This window comes from Eumetopias jubatus, unplaced genomic scaffold (assembly GCF_037043125.1).
Source record: "Eumetopias jubatus isolate StellerSeaLion01/CBP00866 unplaced genomic scaffold, mEumJub1_p1.0 scaffold_16, whole genome shotgun sequence".
Taxonomy (NCBI): domain Eukaryota; kingdom Metazoa; phylum Chordata; class Mammalia; order Carnivora; family Otariidae; genus Eumetopias; species Eumetopias jubatus.
Genome location: NW_028274822.1, coordinates 37,937,595 through 37,948,764, shown reverse-complemented (window position 1 = coordinate 37,948,764; position 11,170 = coordinate 37,937,595). Strand labels below are relative to the sequence as shown.

The 11,170-nt window shown below is 42.9% G+C and overlaps 1 protein-coding gene across 2 annotated transcripts in view; it reads left to right on the top strand.

The window, feature by feature from the left end:
• The first annotated feature begins 253 nt into the window (after positions 1–253).
• The window catches only part of MAPRE2 (microtubule associated protein RP/EB family member 2), a 159,467-nt gene continuing 148,550 nt past the window's right edge, over positions 254–11,170 (top strand). Inside the window, exon 1 of one of the 2 annotated variants that reach the window (XM_028098137.2) lies at positions 254–317. Coding sequence is in view for 1 of the 2 variants with exons in the window: in XM_028098136.2 (XP_027953937.1) it covers positions 1,783–1,806 (24 nt within the window). In the remaining variant the exon portion in view is untranslated. Of the gene's footprint in view, positions 318–1,649; positions 1,807–11,170 lie in introns of those variants that run through there. The other variant, XM_028098136.2, reaches the window with a different exon arrangement.

Sequence of the window (11,170 nt, the reverse complement as noted above, 5' to 3'; positions counted from 1 at the left end):
GCTGGCACTTTATTCCATGTCACCAACTCACTCTGGCTTCCAAGGGCCCTAACCCACGTGCCACCTTCCGACCATCCCGCCAACAGGTCACCTCGGACCAGCCCGGACGTGTCCTGGGCTGGGGTCTCCACCTGCCCTCCGCACCCTGGGGAAAGGGTGGTGCTGGCCCCGCTCTCCCGGGTGGACTAGCGGAGCCGCGTTGGTGGCAGACGGCGAGTCACGTGTGGCAGTGGGGGCGGAGCGCAGCCGGCCGGGTGGGTGGAGAAAACAAAGCCCCCAGCTGTCAGTAGAGGAAGGAGGCGACAGCGCCGGAGCAGGTGAGTCAAGTGCATTTAAAGCGGTACCGCCCTGGCGCACCCCGACACCTCCCGCCCTGGCGCAGTCCCTCCCAGGCCGAGCACTGGCCGCGCCTCCTCCCGCAGCTGGGGGGCTGCAGTGTGCGGGTCGCGGAGCCGGCGGGACCCCGGGCCTCCGTGCCCGGCAAGAAGTTGTGCAGGGGTCGGCGCCGCGGCTCCGGGCTCCGCACCCGCCGCATTCCCGCGGGCCGCACCTCTCCTTAGTAGCCCCAGCGCTGCGCACGGGGGGAGAGGGGAGGGAGTCGGACTGCCACGCTGGCAGAAGCAAAGTGGACTAGCTCTGGGGTGAGGGCCAGGGCTCTCCAGGACGGGGACACTGGGCGCTGGTGCAGAGGGGGTTTGGGGGTGCGCGCCCGACGCGCGCAGACCTGGAGGCGCGGGAGTTGGGGCGCTGGGACTGAGAACCGAGGGCTCTGGCAGCGGCCGCGCGCTTCGGGCAGACCAGGAAGTGCTGCGCGCTGGCGCTTGCCGTCAGGGGATCAAAGCCTGGACCCCCCGGGTGCTCGCCCTCCGGCGGAGACGAAGCCCACTGCTCCCCATTCCGACTCCGGCTCCCGCTGGTGCTCCTGACTCCCGGGACCTGGGAGCCAGGTCTGGGGAAAAAAGAGCGGGTTGTGATTCTGAACCCAAGGGGCTCTTCTGCAGAGAGCTCCCTGGGCGCAGGGCGAGGGCTACTCAGTGACTCCCCACTCTGCTTCCGTAGGAAATTCTTCAGTCCACCCTTAGAAGGGCTGCGCCAAAGCCCAGAAATCCCACAAAGGGCTGGACGGAGGGGTGGGCACAGAAAGACCTTCCCCCCTAAATCTGGAGTGCTCCGTAATGCAGACTTTCAAATCCCGAAAGGGCGAGTGGATTTGGTCACCCCTTGAGTCACTCTGCGAGTCCCGTGCCAAGTGCCGCCCAGCGCAGAAGGCAGAGCTATCACCTCGGAGGAAGGGGCGCTGTAGCCATTTGATCAGGAGGAGCCTTTGTCTTAACCCCCAGTCCCCTTCTGCTAGTCTTCGCCGGGTCAGTAGCGCGTGGATTAATTAATATTCCGAACATTAGCCGTCCCTTCACCTCGGCACCAGCCAACACTGCTGTCCCCTCCCTACGGGTTTCTCCATCACTTGCTCACGTCCCCTCTTCCAAAATCGTGGAACGTGGGCCAGACCCGCTAAGTAAAAGGAGGTCACTAAACAAACTATAATGCAGTCACGTAAAATCAAGGGTTAAGTGTTCAAACCTGCACCCGCCCTCCCGCGAGGAGACGGAAGAACTTTCTTGATTAGCATAGTATCTACCCTGGGGCCGCGCTGCGAGGCGGCGGTTCGGTCCCAGCAGAGGTGAAGCGTGCAGTCGCATCTTGACTGTGCTTTGACGCAGCACCTGCTTCTAATCTGAGAGGACCCGAGGCTTGCAGCTTTGCCGATCAAGACTCTGTGGAATGAAACAGAACAGAGATCAAAAGGTAACAGAGAGAATAGCAACGTCTGAGATGCTTCTCTTGAGCACTAAACTTAGCTGTTTTTAGTAAGCTAAGAGGGGAGATGGTCCTTGTCTAGACAGTGTCCCTTCTAAAAATGTCCCCTTGCTTTGCTTCGCTACCCTTCTTTGTGGCTGCCAAACTAAGTTATCAGGGGCCATGTGTCGGTAGATCTCCAAGACAGGTTGGGAGGCCACCAGGTAGTCATTAGTTAGGCGTAACTGGTAGGTTTCGCTTGCATGGGAAGAGTAGACGCTTCTCCAATACGAACCTTCCCAAACTTTGCTGCCTATTAGAATTACCTGGGGAGCTTTGGAAAATCCTGATGTCCACATGTCATCCCAACTCATTTGAATCCAACTGTTTGGAGATGAGAGCCAAGCATCGGGTTTGTCATTTGTTTTATGAATCTGCAGGTAATTTTGTTGTGCAGCAAAATTTGAGCACCGCTGACGCAAAAAAAAAAAAAGAAGAAGAAGAAGAAGAAAGAAAAAGAAAAAAGAAAAAAAGAAAAAAAAAAGTTCAGTGGCCAGCAGCTGCAAGAGATGCTAGACAAGATGCCAGTTTAACTACTTGGGCGGGTAGGGAAAAAGACACTGAAACTGGAGTGTTGCTGACGCCCTAGGGCGGGGGATTGTCATGCGGCAGCTTGGCTGGCGGTGACACCTGCCACATCATCTTTCACCCTCTCTTGCCTTAGGTCCGGTTCTTATTGGAGAGATCGAAGTTCTCTGTCATGCATGGTTTCTGCACGGTTGTTAAGGAGATGGGTAGAAACTTTCATTCCCATGATGACTCACGTGCACAGGCAGTGGGGAAACCCAGCAGAAACTAACTGGGAGCAGCCTGGTGAGTCAGCAGGCTGCACTCCAAGGCGGAGCCCCGGGAATAGGAAGTAATTACATCCAGTAGCTTATTGACGCGCACTTTTCCACTCCTTTGAAAGCATATTTGAATATCTGATCAGGATATGTTTGCTTGTAGAAGCCGATCCCCTTTCCAGCACACTATTCTACCAGCTGCATTATAATGCTCTCTCCTGTTAGAAGGGGAAACACAAAGCCAGCTAGACATCGTGTAATTTCCTTGGTAGGAGGCATATTAAAAAGAAAAAAAAAACAGCTGGAGAGTGCTGCAGACTGGTTTGGGTTATTTCAATTATGTGAAGTAGAGAGGATGAATTTGTAGTACATAAATTTTGAATACAGAAAAGTCAAATACTGCTTGATTACACAGTCAGTAGTAGATTAAAGGATCCATTTAAATAGAAATGGTTATACCTAACATTTTGCAAGCAATTTTGTTTGCTACTAACCCACAATTTCTTGCTTTAAAAAACATTTCCTAAGGTATACATGACCCTAATAAGAGAACCTGTTTTAAAATGAATACAGATTATTAAATAAACTTTTCTTATTTTTATTACTATTAACTTCAATTTTTATACCTCTCCTCTCTTCAGTATTCTTTATATTACCACGACTCTCTCTACCATTGCCTGCATGCTTCCTTCCCCATTCGGTTTCTTTAAGAGGGAACAGCAGTGCCTGGCACACAGCAAGCCTTCAATATGGTCAGCTATAGAACTTTGTTTGAATCTCTCATAGCCCCTGTGTACCCTGCTTGGTCTTCTCTCCTTTGTGTCTGCAGCTCCCATAGCACAGAGCATAAGACCTTTCATGGTGTGGATGCTACTTGTTTATACTGAACATTATGAAAAGGTGGGGAGAACATTGGTAAGCAAAGCACCCTGAGTACATTCAGTTTTGTTATTTTCCAAGACAGACATTCTGAATATGGAGGAGCCGAAGGTCTGGTTCAGTTCTTAAGTGCTATAAAACGGTAGCTCATTGTTCATTTACAGTTTTACATATAACAGTTTGGCATTGTTTTTAGCATAAAATAATTCAGTTAAATCAATTTAACTAGTAATTGTTATACATAACTACACTCTCATGGATCGAAGATTCACTTCACAAATTTGTTCTCTGCCAATTATTATGAAAAAAAAAACAAATATCCGCCTATATGGATGCCTGAAGGAATTCATGAAGCTAGGAGAGTTATTTCAGAGCACAGGACAAATAACACGTTAATAGTTAAACAGCTTTTGTTGTCATTGGCCTTCATTAAAAATAACACAAGTATATTTAAGTAGCCAGCATATTTAAAAATGAGAAGTTGGTTGTGGTCTTTGACAGATGCCACCAAAAATAAATGTTAATAAGAATTTCCAAAGGCCAAAATGATGTAAATGAACCCATTCTCAGTTCTGGGTAGCTTCAAAGAGGCACTGGGGATGCACTTCTGAAATTCCCATCCCTTTTTTGGAAGGTGTAAGTTATTGACGGCTGAAATGTAGTCTAGAAGACTGGGTCTAATCCAGATTAATCAGAAACTGTTCATCAGAGGATGGTGTAAACCTAGTTTTGTAGTATTTATAAGTAGGCGAAGAGGAGTAAGGTAGAGAGAAGGCGTGTCATCTTGATTTTAGAAACTCTTTTAAGTTTTTGAGAACAGATGAGAATCATCCGGGTTTTTTTTAACCTTAAATTTATACAGCCCTTTGGTCTTTTTTTTTTTAAGATTTATTTATTTATTTGAGAGAGCATGAGTGGGAGGAGCAGAGGGAGAGGGAGAGAGAATCTGAGACTCTGTGCTGAGTGCAGACCTCGAGGTGGAGCTCCATCTCGATCTCACGACCCTGAGATCATGACCTGAACTGAAACCAAGAGCTGGAATCTTAAATGACTACACCACCAAGGAGACCCCCGCCCTTTGGTCTTATTAACATATCAGGGCCCAAACAGAACTAGGTGGATAGAATTACCATGTGCCAAAAAGCACAAGTCCAAAAATTAAATGACACTTCAAAGTGGCGAGAAACCTGGGGTGCTGACTCCTTGTCCAGTGTCTATTATGTCATGCAGGTATTTCTTGAATAGGGTTGGATATAATCTTGCTTGGAGGTTTTGGCTAGACAAGTTCCGTTCTAATTCTCTGCTCCCTCCTTAAAATAGGAGAAACTATTTACATACATCATGCTCTCACAAAGTTAATCAACCTTTGGACTTGGCCAGCATCCAAGAATCTAGCCATCATTAGCTTCTTATCCAGATAACCAAAGTAGGAAGTCTCAGAATCTTTGCCCAACTCATAGAAGCATAAACTCTCTTGTTTGAAGAGCCCTCACAGGTTCATCCCACCATCCAGCAAAAACGTAAGTGCCCTGTACAGCATCTTTACTAAATAGTCCTTCAGTTTCTGCTTTGGGGTCTCCCTCACCTCACATTCCATCCACAGAGCATTCTTTGCAGCCTTCACCACTGAAGACCACAGAGAATAAAATCCTACACTCTTATATATTTACCTGCAACCCTCTTAAACACTTAAAGTGAATTTATTCTCCTGAATCAGGAAAATCTGGCTCTGGTATTTCAAATCTATTCATCGCACAAATTTTTTTGCTCCAAATTTGCAACCCTAAATTTCAAGAGGAGTCTTCAAAATTGTGATTTGTTACACCAGAGTTCTAGAATATGACTATTGGTCAATTTCCTCCCAGCAAATCTCATCATCTACATAGTTCAAAAATGACTACTGACACTAGGCTTGTGTTGAGTTGGAGCCCATGGCTCCATCTGTTTTGGAGATCAGCAAACTATGGCCCACTGTCTGTTGCTGTCTGTCCTGTGAACCAAAACTGGTTTTTGTCTTTTTTTAATGGTGGAAAACATATCCAAAGAAGAACAATATTTTGGGATCCTTAGAAATTGTACAAAATGCCAACTGCAGCGTTCACAATGATGTAATTGCACTGCACCCATACTTATTTACTTGCCTCTTGTCTATGGCTACTTGTGTGCTACACAAAGCCTAAAATATTTACTTACAATGTTTGCACACCCTTGATTTGTTCCCATTCAATATACTTCAGTTATAAATGAGAATTTGCTCACTTACAGCCCTCGTCTTTTTTTGTTTTTTTCCCTTAAGAAAAGGGAAAATAATTTGTTTCCAAACATAGGTAAACTAATTGCTCAAGATAGTTTAGTTTAATAATTCCCTTTGGTGTGTATGTACTTTGCAAAAGCAGTACTTTTCTAAATAATACATGAATTTTTGTGATACGGTAAACTGTAAAACTTCTGAACCTTAACAGGCCCAAACAATGCAGTGCTAACTTACGTGGAGCTATGTCACTGTTTCCAGTGCCCCAGAAAATGCGAAAACACAGCCTTGTCAGCAAGCCCAGAGGGACACTTGCCTTAACTCTTTAGCAGTAGGAACTTCCTCTTTCTCTTTCCTAACCTGTGAGGGCAGGTTTGTTGTTGTTGTTGGTTGTTGCTTATTTGATTTAGTATATGAATATGTAATTTGAGGATTTATTCAGATTTGAGATTTTTTTTTAAGATGATTTATTTGAGAGCAACAGGGCGAGAGCACAAGCAAGCACGAGGGTCAGAGGGAGAGGGGGAAGCAGACTCCCTGCTGAGCAGGGAGCTGGAGGGAGGGGGCTCCATCCCTGGCCCCCTGGGACCATGACCTGAGCCAAAGGCAGCTGCTTAACCGACTGAGCCACCCAGGCGCCCCAGATTTGAGATTTTCCATTGACTGTCACTTTATACACTTAAAACATGATGTGGAAACTTGCTGTTTTTGAAAATAGCACTACTCTTCTAAAGTATACATTTAATATCAATTGCTCACTACTTAATAAAGGGAGTGCTCATTAAATAATAAGCAGATTTTCATATAGTCATTTACATGACTAGAGGCTGGCAATATGCCATGGACAATTTAGTCTGCAATTTCCAGATTCAAAAACAGATCAGATTATGATCCAGAAATTCAAATTATTTGCCTTCTGCCCAAGGCTGGACAGATTACTATTAAGATTCTAGAAAGAATATTTGAAAGAACAATAACTACATTGATAGGAACTTGTCTTACCTTTTTAAGTGTGGCCTCATAAAGTTTCCTTAAGTTAAGAGAATTTCCTCTTTTCGATGACTTGTTAATGCCACCGACTGCAAATGAGTTTCACTTAGATTAATAGAGCAATTTTAAGGATTATATATAACTGGTCCTCTTCATCCCTTCCAAAATCAGTACACCTACAATTTAGAAACCAAAAATGGTGGTTGGGGTTCCTTTTTCACTAGATCAAACAATGCATTATAAATAATGTAAAGTTTGAGGTACCTGAGATCAGCTAAATAATTTCTAAAAACAAAACCAAAAATATATATATAAGGGTATCTAACCCCATCCTGGGACCATTGGTAGCAATGGCATGTAGATATCTAACTACCAAGGTGACTTAACCCCCTCTTGCTCCTGATGGAGTAATGGGGAAGAAGGATGAAGGGAGACAACTGAAGACAGACTGTAGAACCAGTTCAAGTGAAAAGTAACTTTCCTCCCTTACCATAAATTAGATTTCATATTTTATTAATTACATTTCATTTAATATAGCTTGTGCCATATATATATATATATATATAACGTATATCTCTCTCCAAAGTAGTTCCAAAATTAAACAGTATGGAGGGTCCTCAAAAAGTTAAAAATAGAACTACCTTATGATCCAGCAATCACACTACTGAGTATTTACCTGAAGAATCTAAGAACACTAATTCAAAGGGATATGTGCACCCCTATGTTTATGGCAGCATTATTTATAATGGTTAAGATATGGAAACAGCCCAAGTGTCCATGGATTGATGAATGGATAAAGAAGATGTGGTACACACCCATACACACACACACACACACACACAGAAGTACTATTCAGTTGTGAAAAAGAATGAAATCTTGTCATTTGCAGTGACATGGATGGCTCTAGAAAGTATAATGCTAAGCAGAATAAGTCAGAGGAAGACAAATACCATATGACTTCACTCATATGGAAATTTAAGAAACAGGACAAACAAGCAAAGGGGAAAAAAATAAGAGAGAGAGGGACAAACCAAGAAACAGACTATTATAGAGAATAATCTAATGGTTACCAGAGGGGAGGTGGGTAGAGGAATGGATTAAATATATGATGGGGATTAAGGCAAGTACTCATTGCGATGAGCACAGGGTGATGTATAGAAGTGTTGAATCACTATATTGTACACCTGAAAGTATTATAATGCTGTATGTTAACTAACTGGAATGAATTTTTTGATTGATTGATTTGAGAGAGAGCGAGCATTTGAGGGGGGAGTTTGGGGGTGGAAAAGGGCAGGAGGAGAGGGAGAGAGAGAATCCTAAGCAGGCTCCACACTCAGGGCTGAGCCCCAGGGTTCGATGTCATGACTGTGAGATTGTGATCTGAGCAGAAATCAAGAGTCAGATGGTCGACTAACTGAGCCACCCACTCTCCCCATAACTAACTGGAATTAAAATAACTTGAATTTTAAAAAGTTCCTAAATTAACAACCTTCTTAAACTAATTGGATTTTACTACATTTTTACCAGTGGAAGAAATTCATAATTTTTAATTGCTTAAACAGGGGCAGAACACTCAAGCATTTTGCTAACGGGTCATCCTTGGTATTAACTTAGAATTAATTATAAACAACATGGCAAGAATGACTATTAGTATTTGGAGTTAGTAAGAGAAGGGAAAATAAGCCAGAAAAGGCAGGTGGAAAATGAGGCAGTTTCTTTTAGTTTTGCTAAAGTATCTGAATGTTTTTATTCAATGTCATACATAAAAGCAAAACCAGAGGACCAGATTACCCTCTTTAAGTAAAGGCTGTTGTCAACAACTGATAAGCAAGAGGTGAGAGCGTGCCTGCAACCACCTTACACTTTCCTTCCTTCTTTCGAAGATGATCTTCAATCCAATCAGCTCGTCAAAACTGGATCTATTAAGAAGCACCTTTCTTGATTCTAACCAAGAAACCACTATCTCCATTTTCCCACTGATCTTCTTCAGTCTTACAAAGTGGAAAAGAGAAAGAGGGAGCTAGACGGAAAACTTTCCTGCTTTGTTCCCACTGGTCCTTCCTCTCCCCCCGCCCCCACCCCGCCCCGCCCAAAGGAAACTGTTGATTGAAGACTTCTGTTAGTTTCACTTCCGGCTTGACTTCTACCATAATTTTTTTTCTTAAGTGTGGTCTTCTGGGCACAAATCTTCTAAAAGGAGTTTCCACACATCAACAGCAGTAATAACCGCGTGCTGTATGTGTTATTGGCAAATCCAGAAAGCCGTTCTCTGTGCAGTTGGAATGTTTAAACAACCCTGTTAGTGGGTCTGTTCATTCTCCACGTCAGCGTCTGTTCTCTCTGCCCTTCAGCGTTAGTTAGGATCTGGAAGGGTGTGCGTTTACCTCGGCTTGCGAGGTGAAATATAGGATGACCAGTGAAATCTGAATTTTAGATCAACAATGATTTTTTTAGTATAAGTATATATTACATATATGTATTACATGGGAGTACACTCATACTAAAAAAATGAATCTTTTATTTAACATTAAAACTTAACTGGGTGTCTCATCATTTTGGTTGTTTGAAGTTTGGTTTTATTTTTCTTTTCTCTTTTTTGTTTTTGCTTAATTTGCAACCCTACTTTTATCCCAAAATAAATCTCAAAATGCCTCGCTTTCCCGGTCTGTAAAGTATCTGATCTGAGACTATATGTCCAAGATAATAAAGTAGAATGTCTGAGCTGCCTTCACCCACTAAAGAAAAAATCAAGCCATTATCTGAAGTTTTCTGCACAACTTACCTAATTAAGAGGAGGACATGAAAAGTAAACCCAGAGCTAGAAAATTAGCAATCTTATTTTGTAAGATATTGTAAGGTACTTCCTATTCTTTCACAGACCTTCTAATAGAATAGATACATCAATGGGTAAATTATTAGCAAGTGGAGTACTTGAGAAAGCATCAGCCACGTCCACATGACATTGCTAATCAAAGTCCCATGATCTCGAGTGATTCCAAGGAAGTTCATTCGCAAGGGATTGCAGTGATGCCTCGCTAGTCTAGTCATGTGAGCTTCCGGAACCTGCAGCTCAGCATCCCCTAGGAACATCTTAAAATGCAGAATTCAGACTCCACCCCAGACCCTCTGGATTAGTCCTCACTTCAACAACATTTGTAGGTGATTCACATGCACAGGGAAGTTGGAGAAACCCTGAAGCAGAGGATTGACATGTTCACACATAAATTGACCTTTTGGTTTAATACCATGTTGAAATAATTCTTAACAAGACTCTCTTTAACACCTAAGAAGAAATCATTTCTTTTGATCAAATATCTTTGATATGCAACTATTTCTATTTTCTTCTTATGAGGATCCTAAATGACAAATTCTAATATTGTTTTATAATGAACATATTTAATAAGATAAGACAAATGTAATTTTGAAAAAGACTAATAGGGACTAACTGGACAGCCTATTATAAATAACATTCTGGTTTGTCCTTCATTAATAACCCATAAATTAGGTGGCACATACTTCCTGGCCCTCAAATCACCAGTAAATCTCTTGTGTTTCTTCATTTGGTGTATTGTAAGTTTCATAAGAATATTTACATGCCAACACCACACCTGTACCTATTTGTATCTAGGTTCCTTTAAAACTGAACAGAGGGCATGTAGTTTGAGCCTATGGCAAATTCCAAACTGCTCTTGTGAAATTCTGAGTTTTAAAAAGTCATAGAAAAGTTTCCATAGATTTTAATTCCTTTTGATTTTGAAATCCTCACTTCTTTATGCCTGCCCACCTGTTTTTTAGAAGTTACAGTCTTGTGGGGCACTGGGCTGGCACTCAGTTAAGCAAACCGACTCTTGGTTTCAGCTCAGGTCGTGATCTCGGGTCGTAATCTCCGGGTCGTGATCTCAAGGTTGTGAGATGGAGCCCTGAGAAAGGCCCCTCACTTAGCGCAGTGTCTGCTTAAGACTCTCTCTCCCTCTCTCTCTGCCCCTCCCCCCTAAAATAAACACATAAATCTTAAAAAAAAAAAAAAAAGTTAGTGTTGTATCACAGAAAAAAAAGTCTGGAACTGGAGCAAGGACATCAGAAAAACCTGATGCCTAAAACTAGTTCTGCTGCTAACTGACTGGGTGTCTTTGGAGATGTTACCCAACATCTTTAATCAACATGCCTCAAATTAAGTTCTCTCATCTGTCAAATAGAGACAGTGGAGTCTGGCATTGTCTCATAGGATTCTTGTAAAACTCAGATAACGTGTGAGTCTTTATGAGGACTGTATTATGTATAGTCACACAGTCATAAGATTTGTTTAATGGTTTTCAGTTAGGGCTGGGAGTGGACTCAATATTATATGTGTATTTTCCTGCAACACACCTAATTTGGAAGAAAGGTGATCTTAATTTTAAGAGTTCCA